At 43.5% G+C, this 22669-nt stretch overlaps 1 protein-coding gene across 1 annotated transcript in view; it reads right to left on the bottom strand.

Annotated features, from left to right (window-relative positions):
- Positions 1–22130, bottom strand: part of UNC80 (unc-80 homolog, NALCN channel complex subunit) — a 117647-nt gene extending 95517 nt beyond the window's left edge. The window contains exons 1-10 of the mRNA XM_018071749.2: positions 21820–22130; positions 20500–20548; positions 15372–15528; positions 14186–14484; positions 12278–12401; positions 10428–10501; positions 9777–9916; positions 5855–6116; positions 916–1050; positions 65–287 (exon numbers count right to left, since the gene is read on the bottom strand). Of these exons, the coding sequence (XP_017927238.1) occupies positions 65–287; positions 916–1050; positions 5855–6116; positions 9777–9916; positions 10428–10501; positions 12278–12401; positions 14186–14484; positions 15372–15528; positions 20500–20548; positions 21820–21911 (1555 nt within the window). The 5' untranslated portion in view covers positions 21912–22130. The remainder of the gene's footprint in view (positions 1–64; positions 288–915; positions 1051–5854; positions 6117–9776; positions 9917–10427; positions 10502–12277; positions 12402–14185; positions 14485–15371; positions 15529–20499; positions 20549–21819) is intronic.
- Between the last annotated feature and the right edge of the window lie 539 nt (positions 22131–22669).

The following is a 22669-nucleotide window of genomic DNA, read 5'->3' as shown; positions in this document are numbered from 1 at the left end:
TTGTTCTCTGGATGTTTACAACAGGAATGACACAGAATCTGGGGCAGACATAACAACATCTCACCTAATATGGTGGTTTGCCATCCTCCTCTCTCAATGCCACGTCGGTCCTCTCCGATTCCAGAGAAACTGCCGAAGGAGAAAGTGCTGCGAGTGGGTGAGACATCCAAATGATCCTCATGGAGGAGGAAAGGTACCCCCATCCTTCTCTGCCGCTTCTTCCCAGTGTGGTGGAAAGGAATTGACCCTTTGCGCTCGCGTTCCCTGTCCTCTTTGCGGCTCTTAAACTGCAGGAAGAAGAGGGAAAGATATGGGAGCAAGTAGAAGCTTTGAGCCATGGAGGACTACCATTTGAGGGGAAAAGATAACACAGATGTGTGTCCCAAGCATAACCTTCCACTCTGAGCTTCTTACCTTGGGCATTTACCCTGCTAGCAACCATCTGCACGCTGGGACCACATGAGTGTTTAAAGGAACTTAGAATTGCCCTCAGCTGGGAGGGATGCCCTTGGATAATTTTACGACGTTCTGGGACCTTGAGCTAGATGCACAGAATCCACAAAAGTCTGCCTAGTATCTTGAATGGTTGCAACCTAGAGCTAGGATGAGGTAAAAATATCAGAAAAACTCACTGACTTAGCTGGAAGTACAAGTGAGCACCAGCATTTAAAAATCAGCACTGTTTGAGTGCCCTCCACTCATGCAGTTTCAGCAGAACAGCTATTTGAATAAAGATTTGAGTATCATGTCTGCAATGTGCACATGAAAACCTATGTAATAACACCCAACTCTAATGAAAAGGGACATCAATCTCACATATGGCATGAACATAAATTCCAAGCAGACCTTCAGCCACTATTTAGCAGGACAGTGAAGTGCTAGATCATAAGTAAATCAAAGTTTTCTTTCACCTACCTTTTTGAAGATGTTCATCCCCAGGTCTGTGGAGAGATCTGGAACTGCTGGTCTACGCAAGTTGGTCAATGAAACCTTGGAAAATGCCTCTGCACTTAGTGATTTTTCTTCCTCGTTACATTTCATTGTAAGATCCTGCAGCTCCCAAAAGAAGACAGTAAGCACAAGGAGAAATAGAGGACAATCAGCTTTTAAAAAAAAAAAAAAAGCTACTTCCAGGAGCTGTCATAGGAGCACTGCAGAGGAAAAGAACCTCCAATTCATTAAACAAAATGGTACACACATTTAAAGAAAAACAACTGAGCAAACAAAATGTAGAAACTCTCAGAATTATTTACCTTGTCTAACATTTCCGTCACAGGCTTTGCTGTCAGTGTGGTCTCGTGGCATGTTCTTCTCCTGTCTGATTCTGAACCCAGGTATGACTCTGGGTAGCTGACGATCTTCTGATCATACACTGATGAGCAATCACAATGGCTACCCTTTTTGAAATGGTTTTATTTGAGATCTAAGAGAATATGCCCTTAATAATATGTATCTTTAAATACACATTTTGGAACTGACTGGCAATAAGCAGCACTGTCCCTTCAAGAGACTTGATTTTCAAAAAAAATTTATTTACTCACGGAAGAAACCTAAGAGTTCTACATCACTAAGCATCCTCCACTCATAATAACAGTGCTCCCAGACCATCATAGTTCACGTTTGTGTAATTCCCCCCTTCCTATATCCCAGAATGTCTCATGAGAGTGAAAACCATGAGGCTCACTCACCCCAGTTTCAGTAGAGAGCGCTCAAGCACCCTCTGCACTAAGCAACACACGTTACACCTGCCTGCTGCAGAGGAAGGCTTTGCCACAAAAATGGCACAAGCTCAGCTCCTGGCCATCTGCTCCCATTAAAGATCCAATGCCACCATCCATGAGATGTTTGTGCAGCTGACCTGACCAAATTCCCACAGGATGATTTTATTCCGCCTAAATATCAACTTGTTTCCGATGGAGATGATGTTTTTCTTCACTGTCCCACCGGAAACGTTGTGTTGAACAACTGGGTTATGTACAAATACCTTTTGCTTTCAATCCAGAGACAGCCATAAGGCAAGGACAGATGAAGCGACTCCGATAGTACAGGAGGTTTAGATTCTGCCTTGCCAGATTGCCCATTGCAGAGCCAGCCAGCTCTGCAATATAAAAGTGTGCAGTTTTATGCACAAAAATGTCCAGCAGAAGCCAGTGACAGCCTTTGCAGCTGAAATCTTAAGTACCAGTTACAGTGTTTGCAGTACTGGGATACATTTTTTCAGAGACTTTTCAGAGTAATCAGAGACTAGCCTTAAATTCTTCCTAATTATTTTATCAGCACAAGAGTGAAGGAGATACACAACAGTAAGACTCCTCTTCACCACTGTTTGTAGTCCAGGTATGCTTATAAACCACTTTGTTTATATAACTGAAGGTGCCATGGAGGAGTCACACGTAAAATCCAACACACAGCAAATCAGGATTCAAACCTAGGTGCTCTCAGTGGCAAGGCCAAGTACTCCATATAGCTTGGTTCTTAGTTTTTACAGCTCTCTGGTCTCTTCTGGCCTTCGTACAAATTTATTTCGCATTCATTATCTTCGTCCACTACTGACTAAATCAGTGTTTTATTAGGTGGCTTATAGTCACCAAAAGACAAAGTAAGGATCAGGGCCTACTGAGTCACAAGCCATACAAGCACAGACAACACAGGCCCAGCTCTGAAATCTGCTCAGGGTAAGTATCCAGAAAACAACACCAGAAAATGAAATTACAGAATCACCTTAAATTTACAGTATGGTAGATGACAGATTTTAATGAACCAAGCTAGCACTCTGATGAAGACTGATTAAAACCAGGGGTGTTCTGTGCAGTAGACTGTGTGTAGCAACTATGATACGCACAGGATGGATAAGAAAGCAAAATATTTTGGGGGCTGCTCCTCTAGATTTTGTTGCTTCTATTTTTATCACCTTCCTGTTGCACAACTCTACATGTATCAGCTCATTAGTACTTCTCTCAGCTCTCAAGATATTACACTTGAGGCTCTTGGCTTTCTATCAGCATTGCAGCAAGAACTACAGCTGCACTGGTCCTATGCTTCATTTAAGTTTTGGCTCTTTCCCCTGCAATGTCAGTGCAAGACTGTAGCAGTTCGTGAGCCTCTGAAGGTTTCATGTCCTACACCTGCCCTTAGAGTGAATTTACTGCATACAGATGCAATGCAGGTTTCCTTCATCACATGTTGCCAGGACTGAAATATGTTTAGACTCAAGTCACTTTCTAGAAGAAGCTGGTATTCATTTTATTCACACTTCATCCAGTGCCCCTTTTCCTGTGCAACAAGGCATGTTGGAATGCTGCACTGAATCTTTTCCTACTTTACTGTTCAGATTACTAGGTGATATATGGAGAATGTTTCTTTCATCCTCTCAAACCCCACTGCTTTAGCCCAAGCTTATCTGAAATGTGATTTCAGACACACAGGAAGCGAGAGTTTTGCTGAGACTCAGAGACATGCAGGAAATTACCCTGATGAACTGCAGAACAATAGAAAGAATGTAGATTTACCACAGAAGAATCTACTGGTGCCTGATATGATTTTCAGAAAGTTGTGTTTGTCCTTACTCGCTTTTTGGCTGCCGCTTCAAATCTACCCTAAAGAAACACAGAGTGCCAGTATTTTTGAGAAGTAATTGATTGACCTTTGAGCAGAAATTATGACACTGTGTTAGGAATTTAAGATTGAGACTGAAAAATCAGGCTTTAAGCATATCCCTGTGTCGGATGAGCTCGTGAAGGCCCAGCATACAACCCCTTGCGTTGCTAGAAAGAAAGGACAAATCCTACCCCTTGGGAGGGGGCATTCTCTGCTGTGAACGAGCAGAGAGCCATGAGTGATGAGACTCTCAATTTACAAACAGCAGTAAAGTCCCTACAGTTGGCTGGGATGAACCAGAGCCCAGGTGCCTCACTATGTTGCACAGATTTCAGTCCTCACAGTTGTAAAGGTAGGGGGGCACGAGTTGAAAGTGTTGCTGCCTGTAAGACTGCTTCACCTCCTCCATCACATCTGTTCTGCGTAACAAATCAGAAACCTTTTTGAACAGGATTCCAACTGGATGAAGTACAGCAGGAATACACAGGACTGACACAAAGGTTACCAAAAGCAATCAAACTTAGCCTTGGAGGGAAGAATGCCCTGGACAGAGTCCTCACATTAACAGCTATAATGTACCCAGTGGAACTGCCAAATGGATTTAACAGAAAAACAGTAGAGAAAAATGACAGAGCAAAGGAATCTTGCAAGAGAAACAGCCTGGAAAAGCAAGAAATAGCCAAGTGTGTGAAAGGAGAGAAGTGTTTCACAGCATACAGAGAAGAACGAGGAAGACAACCCCATTCATACTGCCTCTGTAAACCACTGACTGCACTCCCTGTTGCACTAGGAGATAAACTGGCTAATGTGCAAAAGAACCAGGCTGCTATGAGCAAGGACAAAGGGACAATACATGCATGGAAACAGTGAACCACATCAACAGCAATATCTTTCAATTTTCCCTCCAGGAGATGATATTAAGGAGGATTTTCTGCACAGCAATCCCATACAATCCCCCTGCAAAGGCAGATTAAGATGGAATAGTAATTCATATCACCTGGCCTTTATGGAGCTATGTCAAGCTTTTACAGGTATGAAACAGGAAAACATTTTATAGAAATGACACTGAACTATAATACAGTTTAAACAACACTGCTGCTGAGCCCTTAAAACCAGCTCTCATAAAAAATATAAGAATGACTATAAAGTCCTGAGATTTAAAAACAACAGTACTAATATTGACATTGTTTATGCTTTTCTTCTGGATTACGAGCATCTGGGCTCCACAGGAGAGAAGATACCTCAGCCTTCTTCCTTATAAAATGACAAGTCAAAAACCATCAGAGCCCTACAATACTGAAAGCAATGATTTTAAGAAAAACATTAAGAATTCTGAGATTTCTGACTCACAGAAAGACATTTGATAGCAACATTAGCAAAAGAGAGAGCCTTTTACTTGAGGTGTGTCATAAAATTGGATGGCAAAAATAGAACCTCTATTAAATTTTATTAAGCAGTTCCATCAACTCAGTAAATCAGAATTTGCTGTTAAAAGCCCACATGACAGGAAAAGAGGGCACAACCTAAAAGTGGCACAAATCAACAAGGAGATTAACTGAAACTGCAACAGCATCCCCTTTTTATCCCTGGAACAAGGGACTATCCAAAAGAAAAAACACAAAGATCTTTTCTGCACCAAGGTCAGGAGTCTGGGGTTCATTTTCCAGCAAATAGGGAGCAAGTCTTGACACCTATTAGGACAGTTTGTCTACTGAGGTTTTGTTGGCAAATATAAAAGTTATGCAATAAGAATAACAGCAGGAGAAGAGGTAACAAGATGGAAGGCTTTTGCTCATGGCCACTGTTTGTGAAGCCTAGTCTAATATTTAACCCAAGTGTTTGCCTGGAGTGTGCAGTGCTGTACCAAGTGTAGTTCCTTTTCTCTCTTTTGTGGGGTTACACCAGAGAAGCTCAGTGAGTCCTGCCCATTACACTGTAATGCAAAGGCAGTTCCATTTTTTCTGACAACTACATAAGTATATTCTCACATTACAAACTAACATTATCCCAGTTCACCCTGGATTAATTATCCCAAATAAATCCTCAAGCTTTCAGCAGGCACCAGCTCTGACTCACTGCACCAGATTCTGCCCCCAAAACCCTCATCATTCTCAGGGTCTCTTTCTGAATGATGCACATATCTGACTCCCGGGCAGCTGAACCAACACCAAAGCTGTGCCTTTCACTACTTGTCCAGCCATCACTTCCCAGCATCGCCACAGCAGCAGCTATTTCCTTGTTGGCAGCACCTGCTTACCTGAGTTTTGTGGGTGTTCACCAGAGAGGGTGCAGCGGCCACCATGGAGCTGCTCCGAGGCCTCAGCAAAGGGGTGATCTCTGGCTCGGGTGGCTTCTCTGGTTTTTCCTGCAGCATGTGCCTCAGCCTCTGCAGGTAGTACATCAGTGACCACTGTGTGCCCTCCTCAGACCAGTGTGGCTGCAGCAGGCAGCGCAGCACGGCCACGTCGAAGTAGGTGGCGTAGCGAGACCTCTGGCACGGTGGGATCACCAAGGACACTCTGTTCCAAAAAGCAGGAGCAGGAATGTTAGTCATCAGGCTCCTTAGGCCTTCTTAGATACTCGGCTCCCTGAATAAAGAACCGACTCTTTGGGACCAAGGCTCTGACTGAGGAAAGCGTTACTGAAGACACATAAGTGGATATTTAGCTTTCAATTCCCCAGAGGACTCCAGTACATGCTTTGTTAAGTGTTTTCTTGGATAGGGTTGCTTTCTTAAACTGTGATCTGAAGATAAGCCTCCAGCACTCGTTCTAACTGAATAATTTGTTCAGTGGGAAACAGACAACCTTTGAGCACCTGCTGTTCAGATACAAGTAATGTATATTTAGGAATCGTTTACATTTCCTCATATCAGGCCTCGCTTAAAAAGAAGCAGGCAGGGCAGCTAAGTTAGTTAACACTTTAAGCCAATTAAATCGATTCCTATACGTGTTAAAGTTACTGTTATAGACATTCTTTGCTGACGTGTTCCAGAGAAAAAGACCATTTTAAGCCCTCATTATACTTCTTCTGCCCATCAGGTGGTGTAACTTCCTCATATGTTTCAACATATTGAATTTCTTACATATTGTAGAAGTTAGTGTGCATAAAAGCAAGATGTCTGTAACAAGCCTAAGTAATGAGAATCCAGAGATTTCAGATTTCAAAGGCATCATAGGTACTTTCAGAGCCCACCTTATTGTAAAAAAAAAAAACAACAATGCCCCCGCCTTTTTATTCTTAATTTTTTTACCACTTCCCACCCAGCAGAGTACAACTGGCCTGATCTACCCTCTGAACAGTCACTTACTGTGAGGAGACAATCTGTCAGAAAAGAAGTAAGTGAAAGGGAGTCGGAGGAATGAGAATCACACGGCAAAAGAAGGTGGGAAATCTGGGGGTGGGGCAGGAACTCTGGACATCTTTTTTTTTTTTTTTGCCTGCTGAAGTACACATTTTAAATATTTCTACTCTGTGTGTTAGAAACACACCTCTGTGACCTGAGTACTTCTGGGATTTTTGGATTCTATAAGAATCAACATCTCTTTCATCCATTGTATTCTCGGGCATTTGAGAATCATCACAAGAACATCAGGGGTTTTTTGGTTTGGTTTTTTGGTTGGGTTTTTTTGTGGGCTAGTTGTTGCTGTTATAAGCCTTTTATATTTTCAACTCTGCTAAACAGCATGAAAACAGAGTGGGCAGGACACCCCCATCTCTAGCTGGGTACCATCACATTCTAAACAGAGGGATCCGAGGACACAGTCCAGAAAAGCATCAGGGAATAGCAGCAGTACTGACCAGTGGGACCTTTAAGTGCTCAAGTGAAGAGCATGTTTTAAGTGCTTTGCTGGATCACTGCCCTGTGCATCCAAGGCAGGTACAGAACTGGCAGAGGAGAAGGAAGTGTGCAGTGAACATTGACACCACTTGGAATCATATGAACCCTGTTCCATATTACCCTTGGAAACAGGGAGCAGGTGGCATGGCTGGGCTTGAAGCAATGCATAGATCTAGAGCTCAAACCTGCAGGAGCTGGTTTGCTGCCAGCCCCACAGGCCAATGTCAAAGGCACTTGGTGACTGCAGACCAGCCCATCTGTGTCAGCATATGTCACCCTATATGCAATACATAAATTGAAAGTCTCTTTTCTAGTGCTGCATTCCAGGTAAAAATGCTTAAAGTTTGATGACTTTAAAATGACATATTATAAAAACCAGAAAAACTGAATTAGGAAGGAGAAAACAAGGAGAAATGGGAATATGCTATAAATTTTTCCCCGTAAACCTGATACAAAGGCTGGTTTTGTCACAGTCTGGGTTGTGTCACACAGATGCAGCCTGTAAAAAACCTCAAGGGTAGCTGGGATACTCAAAGTATCCCAGCAAAGGAAATAAAGCCTGTCATCTCAGTAGCAATTGTGAAAGGTGATGCATTGCTCCCTGGTCACTTTGCAGGACCTTGATCCGTGTCTGAGAGTCTGAACAGTCTTTCATGCTCTCCTGCACGTGGCACAGGCAAACCTGAGGCATGACACAGCCTGGAGCAAGGCATGTTCTCCTTATGAAATATTTGTCACTGAAGTCCTTCCTACAAAGCCTATTTCCCAGGCAGCCTGTTCAAGGCAGAAGCTGGATAAAGGGCTGTGGCTTTATTTGCTTCTGTGTTAAACTGTATCACCTGTACACAGAGAATTTCACTGAGTGGAGGAGGGATAATCGGCCAGGATCAGAGGAACAAGCCATTTGCTCAAGCAGTGTCTGAGGAAGCAGAAATTAAACTCTTTACTTCATTTAAAGGGAAATCTAGTGCTTGTATAATCAGCTCCTGGTTGCCTGTGACTGCAGGGAATGTGGAAAGGCAGCCTGCCTCCAACCGCTGGCCAAGGACAAAGGAATACTGCGGCTGTTGGTAAGCAGAGTAAACAACATTTGTTCCCCAGTTGTCTGTTGCTCGGCAACCAAAGCTCCCTGTACAGTTTTAACTGATCAATGAGTTCTGCAAATGAGGAGGCATAATGATGCTCTCTTCAAAGCCTGTCTAAAGCTTCATCCCCATGGCAACCACTAGACCCAGCTTGACAAATTGATCACCTGATTCTGTCTTCTTAAAAGGCTGCTTTTTTTTTTTTTTTAACAGCTGTGCACTCTCTGAGGAACAGTGTTCACATACAGAAAGGCTGTTCTGTCCCCAACTTCAGTTTTACTGGCTCACATTAATACAAATTAAATAAAGACCCAGAACTGACAACAAAACCCCAAGGGAAGCCTCCTGATGGGATGAGAGCCTTAGAGAATAGCTTTGCCCTTTGGACCAGAAATCAGAGCTGTTCCTAGATGGTATCCAGAAACCCACTCCATCCTACATTTCTTCTGTCACTGTAATGAAGCCATTTCTTAAATCTGCAACGTTCTGGACATGACATTTCCCAAAACAGAACCAAAATTTTCAGAAGGAGTTTCAGTGACACTCCTAAATCCATAGAGACCTAAAATTATAGTTATATATATTAAAATTATAGGCTTCCCTCCCTCTCCGCCCCCTGAAAACACTTATCAGCTTCATTTACTTTACGGCACCACCAAGTGTCCAGCACTACTGAAAAATCTGGTTCTACCTTTATGCACCCTAAAATCTAGATGAATTTATCAGTGCCATGCTGGAAAACCATGGCTTGTGTGCTGCAGGGCAAGCTTAAAGGATGTTTGCATGGCTATTCTTCTTTGTTAGCTTGTTCCTTTGGGACAGCAGTCTAAAGGAAGCTAAGCAGCAGGATGCAGAGAAGAAATAATGAAGGCAATGGAGACAGGCTTGCAAAAACCCTTTGCTAGAGGGAAAAAAATCCAATCAGAAAGATGCCAGAAAATATACCAGTTGCCTGAGGCTGAATCCAGCCTAGGAAGGTTGAACCTGCAATTTATTTTTTGTGTCTTTAATTTTAAGAAACCAACACACTAGAAAAGACTAAAGAAACTGTCCCGACAGGTCAGCTAGAGACTTCTTCAATGGAAGTGGCATTGTGTCACCACCCTGTTCAAAACCCAGAACTGAGATTCGTGGCATTAAGAGTGTGAGATAAACATCGAGCACGCTCATCATGCACAGACAACAGCAGATTCAAGATACAGGACTTGTATGGCCTCACACCAGCCTAACTTTCTCCTGAGGGGGGGTTGTACCTGGGATGTGCAGTACCTCTCTCCTGAGAGGTTTGGGAGGATATGCTTCCATCCAAGGAATTTCCACGATGACATGCTGAAACAGCAGCCTTTGGAGGTACAGAATCTGGCCGTGTTGTCTCACAGACCACCTGCAGTCCCTTTGGATGGTTGTAATAAAAGAAAAGAGGTATATAAACATACTTATCTCTCCCATATTAGCTTTATAACTGCGATTTGTGCTAAGACATGACCATTACTTCCACCACAATGCCATGGTAATATGGAGAAACTGAGCAAGCCTGGGGCTTCTTAGTACTAGGCATTGCACAGGCAAAGGGTAAGACAGGGCTTTTGCCAAGGAAAATACGTAAGATCATTGAATCATAGAGTGGTTTGGGTTGCAATGGGCCTTTAAGATCTAGTTCCAACTCCCCATCATAAGCAAGATCAGATTTCCATCCTACAAGACAGGATAAGGACAAGAAGATCCAGACAACTACACCTAATACCCTTTGGTTCCACTGCAAATTAGGTTGGGAGCCTTTGGAAGAACTGTGAATAACTGTAATTTCTGGAGATGGAATACTTTAGGGTGGTAAAAGCAAGTTCTGTTTTCCCCCCTCTCTCAGCCCCTTATTCAAGCTTGTCAAACCTTAGCACAGAACTCACCTCAGTATGGCCACTGTCCAGATTAGGGGATTCACAAGTCGCACTCTGATTGTTGGTGGGAGAACTTCTCTTGGCTGAGAAAAGAAGTCAAAGCAGAACATTTCAGGAAACACCTCTTATATTATAATGTACCACTGAAAGGATAAACCAGAAAACAAAACCAAACCCAAAGCAGCCTCTCTCTGCTGCAGACTTTCTGGGCATCAGCCACAGCCATAAAAAGGAAAAAGAAAAAAAGGACTGTTTGAATTTTTTGCACAGTTATTTCCATTGCGTTGTCATCTACACTGTCTAGTGGAAACCTCTATTTCTTTAAAATTTAATTTGAATATAAATTTTATCCTAAATCCATCTGCCATCAAATTTTGTTTTCCTGTACATACTAGTCCCTTTCATTTTGGAGTTTTCCCTCCTATTTGCACATATATTCGGGTCCTTTTCCAGGCTACATCTCAAAGGGTGTATTGGGATTTCCAATTTGCCAAATGCTTTCATCACAGGAAACACACATATCATAGAGAAAGTTTGGTCAGTGATATTGTAGCAGAACAAGGGCATAACACTGACTAGGAAGACTATTCTTGAAATCCTGTCACATTGAAAGCTGTGCAGATGTGATTTAGACTGACTGCAAACAAAACATTGCAAAGCTTCTTCATTATAGTTTGTTGTGTGAAGGAAAATTTAAGTAAATTTGACTTTTTTTTTGGTCCCAGTTTGAGATAATGCTAAGATAGCAGCATATTCCTTGATATAAAGGACCTCATTCCAATTACTATTTCTGTCCTGCTGAAAATGCTTTCGAAACATAACAGAGCATTTTCCTTTCATACTTTACTCCTTAAGTTATTTTTTAGGAATTTTCTGACTTCAGACAGACCTACAGGAAAAATTCCAATGGTTGAAGAAAATTTAGGACTAATTCCTTTTGTTAGTTCCAGGGCTGAAATCCTATATTTTAATTCCAGAAGTTGAAGCAGAGGGATGAATTGTTAGATGTCAAAGACTGTTTTAAATAATCTGAAATACTCGAATCTTTTCAATTCTGGGATGTTCCAAAGGTGTACAAAACCTTCAGAACAAAATTACTTGTTTTAAGAAAAATCTGATTTGGCAAACTACATTTTCACTCTGACGAAAATTACAGCTCCATGCTCTTGAGAGCTGGCAAGCAATGCTACAGCAATATATCCAGCTCACTTTCAATGCACCACCTTGTAGAAATTATGCAAAACTATTGTCTAAAAACATAAAAGTAAAGTTTTTTGGGACTAGGCCTTGGAAGCCAAAGTCTCTGAAGCCTAAGTACCCAATTCCAGTCTCATTATGGCTGAAACACAAAGGAAGAGCAACCCTTTCCAGCATGCAGAAGTGAATTCACAACCTAGGCCTTTCTTTGGAGAGTCTTGAAATTACCTTTTTTAATTTCATAACATGGGGAAATTCAAATTTTAGATAGGAGGACAATCAACTGTGTGTTCTTCACTGTTCACTTTTGTTCAGTGCCAGTTTGGGAAAGCTCAATTCACCCACATCAGACTGCTAAGAGATACTGCCTTTCCCCTTCTTAGCAACTGAGGGAGATGAGGTGAAACAGAGATAGGAGGCTGACAGGTAATGATAACTCTACTGAGGAGTTTCTCATTTCCTATTTGTGATGGCTCTCTCCTATTCAACTATCAGGCAAATGTCAGCTGACTCCCGAGGGGAAACAACCTTAAACTACTCTAAGGTTTCACTAATTCCTGCAGTATCAGTAAATTCCTTCAAATACAATGACTACAGAATGTAAGGCAGCATTAGGCATTCCCAGCTCTCAGGAGCTCCATTACCACAGCAAAGTCACAGACCTGTAACGATGTTCCTGATGGGCTTTACAAGAGCATTGAAGGCAGAAACTTCAGGCTGCCTGTGTTCCCACATGGGCTGCCAAATAACGAGGCCACTGGCCAAGCGGAATGTCAGATCCGACTCCTAGGAAGAGAAACAGAGGTGGTGGCACACCAGCTCACACGAAACAATGTGGTTTCCAGTTTGTGAGGGCTGCAATTTCTCTGATGCACAGATCCTACAAGAGATGAGTGACACCATGTGCAGTTCTGCAGTGGGTATATGCTAACTCGGGGACCACTGACAACGCTCGGCAGACTTAATGCATGTCACATGTGGCTGATGAAAAATCACAGAGAAATCTCAATACAAAAACACACAGGAAGGTTTTTCCAAATGAAATTTCTATACTAGGTAAGGAACCCTGTTTTTCCTAGGACATTAAGCTGTAAAAGAAAAGGCCATTCCTGTCAGAAAGCATCTCTTTTAACCATATAAAGTCACTTCATGTTTGGTATTCAATCTCAACCTTAGGATTTACACTCCAAGACTTGAACTTCTTCCCCAAAAGAATAAGAATACTAAATATTAAAACATTACTTAGAAATTGAGGAAACGTAACAGATTACTATGAAGCAGTGGTATAATACATCACTGATATCATTAGCACTGTTGGTACCTGAGCTATGACAGTACAGAAACACTGACACTACTTACAGTGCTTTACGTATGCAACTGGCCTAAATCATGCAAATTTGGGCTTTTCAATATTTATCACCACAGTATTTCAGAGATCTCAGAGATTTTCAAGATAAACCTGAGATACTGATATTAACCCCACCTTATAAATGGGAAACAACATCCCAGAAAGATTAATGTTGAAGATTGGAAATCTTCTCTCTAATAGCCAGGGTCTACCTCCAGTTTCATTTAATTCATTCAAAGGGCAACCCACATTTGTGTGTGTAGCACTGGGAAGAATTCAACACTTCTTCCTGTCCTGTCCCAGTAGCTTACAGAAAAAATTATGACAAATTTGGGCTAAATAAATTGAGCTATACTGTACTGGAACTCAGTAGCAGAAGTAGGGAAAGAATCTACTTCTCCAGTCTTGCTTTCACCTGCCTGAATCAAAAGATTATCCTTTATTTCCTGTTCTTTCTTATCTTCTTCAACTGCTGCAGCATAGGAGGCAGGATTAGAACAGATAACAGCCCCATCACTTCATGACTTTACAGACCTTTTCCAAGTACCTACTCTTTCCCAAGGCCTAGCTGGAAACGTAAAGGCTAAAAACTGCAGCCCCCCAGAGAGGCAGGAGAACATGCAGAAAATGCCTTCTCATCACCACTCTGCAAAGCTGATGCACTCAGCATAAAATCAATAGAGCCACCCCGGCAGACAGGAAGCCTGCAGCCTGCTTCCAACTTCAGAACAAAGGAATGCTCCATTGCCTTTGCTACTGCCATGCTTATAGCACCATCACACATTCCTGGTAATTAGCATCAAGATGATTAGTAATGACAACAACAAATCCCAGTGGCAGCCCCACAGTTGAAAAACTAGCAAGGCCCTTCAGAGCAATGGTTGAGAATCACTGGCACAAGCCAAAGCTCACAACCCTTTCTGCAGGTTCCTGGATCCCAGAGACTTCACAGGGGCCACAGATCTTTCACATTCCCAAAGGCTAAAAATGGCTCACTTCAGATTTATTTTCCTTTGTGCCTGCCTGATGCTGAGGTGATTGTTCATGTCACTGGAAGGATTTCTTCCTGATGGCAGTGGTATCCTGCCAGCTTGTTAAAACATTTCCAGTGGTCCCCCAATGTGCACTGTAGGCTGAATTAAATAACAATCACAAAGGCAGAGTAATTCCTTTCCTGCTCAGAGCTCACTCCACACAAGCACCCCATCAGCGTTCCACTTACTTTAATTCTGTGGACAAGGGGAGCAAAGAGGAAGACAAACAGCTCCACGGTGGCCATGGAGTTCTGGAAGAACTTCCTTCTGCTATTCTCCTCCTCCTCAGTTGTGGCACTGGGCTGGGGATGTCCTGGTGATCCTTGGTTTTCCGCCTGATGGATAAAGGCGCTACTGCTCCCTCCCCAGCTAGAGCCTCTGTCCCCTCCAAATCGGTCATTGCTGCAGTCCTGAGGAGCCTCCAGCAGCATCCAGTGAAGAGTGTGAAGAAGCTTTGTTTCAGCTACTCCAAGCTTATCCTGATGCCCTGTGTGGAAAAATGCATCACTGTATCTCACAGGGTTACCATTAATGGTACTGTTGAGACTTTCAGAGCTGCACGGGAAACTGGACATCCAACTTCCTGATAAGCATTTGAAAATTAAAAATCTACCATTAAAAGCATCAGCATTCTGTCTCATTATGTTTGAAACCTCCTGAAATCTCCTAAATCACAAGTCTCCATTTACTTCACAGCATTTGCAGTCCAGTTCCTGCAATGTCAGCTGCAGGGCACAGACAGCAGCATGGACATAGAGTGCTCCCAAAAGCAGCCAACTTGACAGTCTTGTCTGTTTGACTTTGTTGAATAAAATAAAATGGAAGTGAGCACTGTAAGGTGCTCAAGCTGTGTCCTGTTAAGGCCTCCAACTGGCATGTCTCGGGAAGCAAATTCCTGGCTGAAATCAATCAGTAAAAGACTTACTAAAAGTAAGTTCTATTTGGACCTCTGTCCTTACTGTCTGATTGACTTATCTGCTGAGAATCCCATGCATTGATCTGAATAAAAAGAAAAAAAAAAGAAACAAAAAGAAGAACTGAAGATACTAAAAGTATCTGTTGCAACTGACAACTGAAAGAAATACGTATTCCTTCAAGGAACCCATGTCTGCTGGGTGGTTGTTCTAAAATAAGTTCTATTACCTCTGGAAAATAACCAGCAAAATGTTATTGAACTGCTCTTCAGCTCATCGAGCCATTACCTTCACTGGGGAAGCTCCCACAGGTTACCCTGCTACAAATAAGAAAGACAAGCCACAGGAAAGACAAGCCACAGAATGAACTAACTGGGGTTCTAAGGATTTAGAATATGTTGGCACCCTGAGCATCAGAATGTCACATTTTGCCTGACAGCCCCCTCAGAGGAGCACTAACCCAGCTTGTTCCGGTTGGAGAGCAGCGTCGCGGTGCAGTGCAGCACGTGCGGGAGCGCAGCCTGGACGAGTTCCCAGCGAGAGATGCTCTGGATGGCTTCAGAGAGAGCTGGAGAAAGGCCATGCAGTTTGTTTTCTACTAAAACTCTTTCAAAAGACTAAAAGCAAGAACAAGGAAAGAAAGACACTGTGTATCTGTTTCTGCATATTCCTTCCAGCACATAGAACATTCTCTTTTAAAAACCTGTGATATTTAATTGTATAACTAAAGCACATCTTGTAATATTTTTCCTGAAAAACACAGACTGTAACTAAAGTTCACCAGACATTTGGACATACTTGACTAAGAAGCGAAAGGGCCACACAATATATTTTCTGTAATATAGAGAGTTAAAGCAAGTATAACCCGTATATTAGTAAGTTCTGACATCAAGCCAAATGTTGGGTATTAATCTGGCATGCAAGTAATCCTGTTGAAAGTCACAGGAGCTAAGGAAGCCTGTATTTGTGGAGCTGAGTGCTGGATATTCTTCTCAAACACACATGCTCTTTCAGTTTAGTGTAACACAAAGGGCAACCCATTAAAGGTATATGAGCCTTAGGAAATGTTTTCACATCCTGTCACAAAAAATAATCACTGTACAAAATTTTTTGTCTAGCCATGATGTAATGGTTTTATGAACACTTAAGAGAGCTGATGGCTGCAGCAAGTTCATTATTTTTACCTCAAGCAACAAAAAGTAAGACTATCTGCCTCTGACATCTCTATGGAAGCTCCTTATTGCTAGTTGTTCCAAAAATTTCAATAAGTTGCTGCTCTGATCAGATACAAAGATCTCATTATAGGTCACAAATGCAGCTATATTCCTTCTCCAAAGTTCCTAAAGGAAAGATAATGACAATGCATGTCCTTGCCATATACCAGCTTAGCCTCATGACTACCTATTTGGTCACAAGCTCTTTCACCAGTGCGACAAAAACACGTTGTTGCTCCTTGGTTTTCCATTCAAGGTCTCATTCCCGGGTACTTCAATGGCATCAGGGAGAAATTCCCCCAAAACTGCCTTCTGGAAGCTGTGGTCCACATTCTGCATGCTTCAGAAACTCAAAAGGAAGCCAAGGAGTTTGCAATTATATCTTTAAATTCGTCTTGCATTTACCACATTTTGGGCCTCTGGGCACACATGAAGATTTCCCTACATGCTTATCTGCCAGATTCCGCTGTTCTTCCCTGGCCTGAGCAGAAAGCCTAACATATTTCTGTACCCTAATGAAAGATTAGCTTCTGGAGCAGCTTATGTGATCACAAGTATCTGACACAGAAGTACTGCATGCTACCAGAAAAATGCAAACACAGAAGCTGCTGTATGGAAACCACTGAGTGTTCCTGCCTGCTACAGGCACTGCCTGGTACAGTAACTACTACTGTGGATGTACTGCCAGCACAGGAACTAATTGGCATCAGTCCCCACATTGAGAACTGTCCCAAGCAGACCAACAAGAACATGCAGTTCTTTGGACAAGTGTTCCTGTGGAATTTGCCTGGGGTTCTCCATAAAGGTTCAGCTCACAGCAGCTTCTGTCTACACCAGACACTGAAGATGCAAGGCCCTGGGTTAGCATTTGCTCCTATAGAGCCTTCCTTTTGGATTGCTGCAGTTCTACTCTAACTTTCAGGACCTGCTACAAAAAATATACAGACATTGAGACAGAAGACCTAATTTTCACCCCACATGAACTGAGCAACTGCTGCTACAGCTGGGAAGACTTACATGCTTCAATGAGAAGGCTGAATGAGAACGTCTGAAAAAGCTCCCTGCAAGTCAGTCAGAAGACAGATATTGTCATGCTATGGGTATGTCTGGAGCTGCAGCCTCAGGGCTGCAGCTTGGCTGAGAAAGCAGTTACCTACTTATAGCAAGCTTGTTCGTGCCTCAGACACCCCACACACCAAAGGCCAATAAAGAATATGTGCCAAGGTGGTAGTGAGGGAAGTCAGTGTTTATATCTTGGCTGGAGAAAGGGCAGCCCCTTTCAGCAATGCTCTGTTTCTGTTTTCAGCTCCCTCAGGCCCACTTACACAAGCATTTTTCCTTTTAGCCTGGTGGTGACATCTGTTTTCACAGGGAGTGGCAGTCAACCTTTTCTGGCTGCCTTCCCACTCCTTTTACCTTCTTCTCCACCAAGAACCAAAGGGACTGTCAAATACCTTGTGACCAGGATCAGTCTGTGTGTTCCTTTGCTGCTGGAATGGGAACAGGTAGCTGCCTGAAGATGCCTAGACAAGGAGTATAGGACAGAGCAGATTCTGGCTGGGCTTTGCCATGGTTTCATAAACAGCTTTGCCTGAGTCACGTGAAATTCCCTGGCTCAAAGCCCAGGGAAGATCTACCTGCATGAATTGCATAAGGCAGCAAGGGCTCAGCCAGGCCCCCAGCCCTCACTAGACATACAGGACCTTCAGAAGCTCAGCACCCCCCCTCCCACCCTCTCAGGAGCGCCAGAGGAACTGCAGGTGTCCTCCCGGGGAGTAGCCCTATGGGACTGCACGTGGAGAAAAAAATAACTAAAGAGCAGGGCCCAGTACTTAGCTTTGTACAGAAGGACTCTGGCAGAGACATGGAGAAATGGTTAGTGCTTTTTGAGTTGGACTTGTGTCCTTGGAGGGGACCTTACAGTCCTGTTCTTCCAAAGCTCAAGTGAAAAGCCAAGACCATCACTAAAGTAACTTCTGTCTGACTAGAAAGAGCTTGAAATGCAGGCAGACAGTACTGTCAGTTTGGAGCAGGTCCACTGAGCAAGGAGGAGTTCCTAGAAACATCTAAAACATTAACCTAGGAGTTCATAGCACATGGGATTGTAAGGTTCCATTTTTTACTAAACACAGCAATAGTATAAACATTAGCAAGTAATGAAATACAGATGCCAAGCACTTTATTTACAGAAAACTGTTGTGCTTAAAAACTCAGTTTTCTGCAACCAGGCCCGTTGTTTGGATAAATAAAGGTGACCTCCTTCTGAACTTTCCATATCTATACTTTAATTATTCATAACAATAAAACACATAACTACATTTTCAAAAACAAGTAAAAAAAAAACAGAAAAGAGATAAACTTTGCATTTGCAAGATCCTCCACAAAACATTTGTGTTCTTCCATGCCCAATGCAATCCAGGGTAAAAGAATTTAACATACCCTTAAGTTCCTTACCATCACCCCAAAAATACATTAGCTTTGTACAGCACTCACTTGTACTCCTATGAGGCCATTTACAGCTCTGACTCATGCACATTAGGAATGACATTGTGTCAGGACAGAACAATTTCAGAATGGAGAGAAGGAAGAACATTAAATCCATACTGAGGCACAAAAGCATTTAAACAGTTTAAGACAATGTATGGGGGAGGGTATTTATCTCCAGCTTAAAAGCTATTATTCATAGACTAATTGAAGTCAGTGTGATTGTTCATGTAAGGAAAACAAGGCTATGAAAGGGCTGGGTTTTTCTTCAAGTATTATGGTATAAAGCAAAGCTCAAAGAAGCAATGCAATCTGCTCCTGCACACCAGATGCTGTACTCACTGAATCTAAGCCTCCAGCATCTGCTTCCTCAATGCACAATATGCAGCAAATTCTACTGCAGCAAGTTTAGAGCTAAGAATAATAACAGAATACTGCATGACATTGTGTCATTTGCATTGCCAGAGAGTCAGCAGCCTATAGACATGCCTACAATAATCCTGGCTAGCTAATTTTAAAAGGACAGATCATTTAACAGGTGCACAATATTTTCAGGCACATTAGTCAATACAGGGGTGTTAGACAGTCAGCTGGATGTTTCAGAAGATAAGTCAGGTACCTGTCAAGTTCCAGAAACCCTGCCTCACTCATGCACTCAGCACCCTGCTACCCCACTGGATAACACAGAACACGTTGATGTGGGCAGACATTCCTGTGCTCCAGCAGGGATAGGAAACTGAGGAGCAAAGATAATGAGAAGGTGGCAGATGCAGCATATCAGGTTGTATCAGTTGCTCAAAACTAAGCCTCACCTTTGAAACCTTTCTACCACAATTTAATGATTATGTTAAGGACCGGAGAAGAATAAAGTTCTTCATTCAAGGGGTGGAAATTAATTGGATTTTTTAAGACCTTCCTTTCCCTTGGCTGACACATGTGATTTATGTTGTCTTGTGGGTTTTTTTGGTGTTATTTTTTACGCTTAGTGAATCCTGGTAGGTGCTCTTAGAAGAAAGGTGCTTTAGAATCAGCCTGGAGGACACAGAGGAAGACCTAATGCCAACAGCACAGCAGGAAGCACAGGGAAGTCACAGACAGACAGATACATCATGGAGAAGGCACAGAGAAGGAAACTGTCCCTCTACCCAACAGTAACAGGTATGAGTTCATAGGTGGGGCCACAGCCTCAGAGAAGAGGTGCTCCAAGGCATGGCTCCTGCACACTGCCAAGGCTCCTGGTAAAGGACACAAGGCAACAAGCTCCATTTTCCAGCCTCTCAGCAACCAGACACTGTCAATGGCATCAGGCAGTGACGATGCCTTTTGCTCCATGTGCTACAATTGCAGTACATTTTACTCACTGACACACTAAGCCAGCAGTCCTCTATCACTATCTGGTATCTAGCAAAAACCCTGAAAAATTTATGGATTTCTAAGAAGAAAGTGAGTCAGCAATAGCTAAGGCTTCTCCAGCTTAATATCTTGTGAGAAGGAAGTCAGAAAATTGCTGCAGAGAGATCTAAGTACTTTAAACTACTAAGATATGTGTCCAGACCAAATTTTTCCACTCTGTCAAGTTCGGCTGCAACCGCTTAATGTACTTTAAATAATCCAAAGACCAGCAACCATTCAAGGAATTCTGAAATTCTCTAGATACACATCTTACTTGAACTTGCTGCATGCCTTCCCTTTCTCCTCCATTTGGACAGTAACTTGAGGTTTTATGTGAAATACAGTTAGAAACAGGAGTCATAGAAGTACAGATTTAAGCTGAATGGACTAAATCCACTTCTGGGATAAGCTGAGAAGCTTATCGGCCACCATGGTCAGATCAAGTTGCACAAAAAGTTAGTCACTAACAAGAGTTGAAAAGGAGAAACAGGTACGTACCACACAGGAAGCTTCATATTGTTTCCCCAGTTTAGGTCTTAAAAATGCACTGAAGGAAGGGAGAAAAGGTGTTAGAGACCCAGTACATCAATGTGGACTTTGCTTAGTTATTTTTAGGATTTTTCTCATGTCAAAAAGTTGGCAAAACACAGAGAAATTTAATGTAAAGGAAGACAAAAGGCCAAAACTATGTTCAGATACCTGTTGATAACATCTGACAAAATGCTGTTACCTTTTCTAGAAGACAAAGTACCCACACTGATATGCCAAGAAGCTGTTAATTCAACCCTCAGGAGAAATCCTGTTCCCCAGGGATAATATCTTCCATCAGATAATTTTTAGCCATTTTATCTCAGTGAAAGATTTTCAATATACTCCATTTAAAATGTGTTATATACTACTGAACTTTGCTTTTCCTCTATTTTAAGCCAGAGATCCATTTGCCAGCTCTGTATTAAGTATTTTTCTCCACAGCAGCTGATGTAGAAGGCTTATGATGAAATGCAGGCCTTGTAGGTAGAAAATACCCACCCTCTGCTGTCATTCTCCAGAATGGGAACAGAGTTAAATATTAAAAAAACTAATCAGGTCACCTTATTTTATTTTTTTGGAGGACACTGACTGTGGTATAAAGGGATTTGGCGATGGAGGCTTTAAATTAGAGCCACAACCTTCAAATCTTCCAACCTCCCCCCACTCTCACAATGTTTTCACTTTAGAATTCTGCTGAGACAGGAGACAGACACGACTCACAAGGAACATGAAACCGCAGCCATACATCCATCCAGCCCCTCACACATCATTACTCTCCAATCCAATGAAATAAGGTGAGACTTTGACGTATCTGTTTGCATGCTGACAAGGCATAGATGACACTTCCAGGACAGCTGCAAATACAGATACAAGCAAAGCTGCAGGTCTGGTGCAGCACTGATGGGTGCTGCTTCTGCTGCCAGAGCTCCACGAGTCCTCTTAAAAGGGGGGAGGAGGGGAGGCGGGATGGATGGGATGGGATGGGGGGAGACGGGACAGGGAGGAAGGGAAAGGTGCATACAGACACATAGACAGGGATATTTTAAAGTCAAAGCAAGAAGCTGCTTGGGACTGCCACTAGGTCAAGCTGCCTCCAGACCTTCCCGAATCCACACAAATTGCTCTATATTGAGTGCAAAGAGAACAGCTTGTTTCACGCCTGCATGTTGCAGCTGCAATCACCGCTTCCTCCCCGCCTCCGGGCAGCAGCCGGCCCGCACCCCCCTCCCCACTTCCACTGCCCTGTTGCAGCGATATCCCAAGTACCCAGGGCTTTGCTGCTCTCACCTGGTTTGTCTCCATAGGAAGGTCTGGATGGGCAGAGGGATGCCACGGCCACTCTCCTGCTCCTGGCCCTCTGAGCTTTTCCTTTTCACCATGATGCTGATGACAGCTGCTGCAGTGAGCCAGCCTCAGCAGACACACCAGTCGGGATCTCCCATGGCTGCCTCTCCGCTCCCCGCAACTCTTTACCCTCTTCCCTTCATCCCCCGCAGCCCACCCGCTCCCTCCAGCTCTGCCGGTGCAAAATGGCTGCAGAAGGCAGGGAGGAAATTAGGGGAGCGAAGATGTCCGCGTCCCTCGGCTTCCTCCCTGCCTTCAGCACCTCCCTCTGTGGACAGCTCCCCGCGCCCAGCGCCCGGAGCCGGGGCGGTGACGGGCAGCGGGCGGCGGCGCGGGGCGGCGGAGGCACCGCCCGCCAAACTTCCCGCAGCGCGCCGGGCAGCAGGAGCTGCAACAGGCTCCCGCCGCCTCCTCCCCGCCGCCAAGTCGGGAGGCCCCGCCGGCCCGCAGCGAGAGGGATGCGCAGTGCATCCAGCGTTCCAGAGCTGGCTGAGAGGCGCCCGCCGTCCTTCCCTCCCTCTCTCCCCCGAGGTCCGCTCCTCGGATTCACAAAGGTCCTCGAAGCGTCCGATACAGCCTGTTAATAAACAGGGAGACACTCGTTTACCTCAAAAGTGGGGGAAAAAGGAAAGCAAGTCATAAACCCTCTTTGAAATCGAAGGCTGGCTGTAGGAGCAAGGGAAGTTTGGGATAGTTTTTCCATAGGTTTTTCTTACACAGAAGAGCTGAGACAGAGGTGGAGAGGATGGGGACTACGAAAGCAGATTTACTTGTGCCTCCAGTTAAACACCAG

This window comes from Manacus vitellinus, unplaced genomic scaffold (assembly GCF_001715985.3).
Source record: "Manacus vitellinus isolate BGI_N305 unplaced genomic scaffold, ASM171598v3 scaffold_20_pilon, whole genome shotgun sequence".
Lineage (NCBI taxonomy): Eukaryota > Metazoa > Chordata > Aves > Passeriformes > Pipridae > Manacus > Manacus vitellinus.
This window is presented reverse-complemented; position numbering and strand designations above follow the sequence as displayed.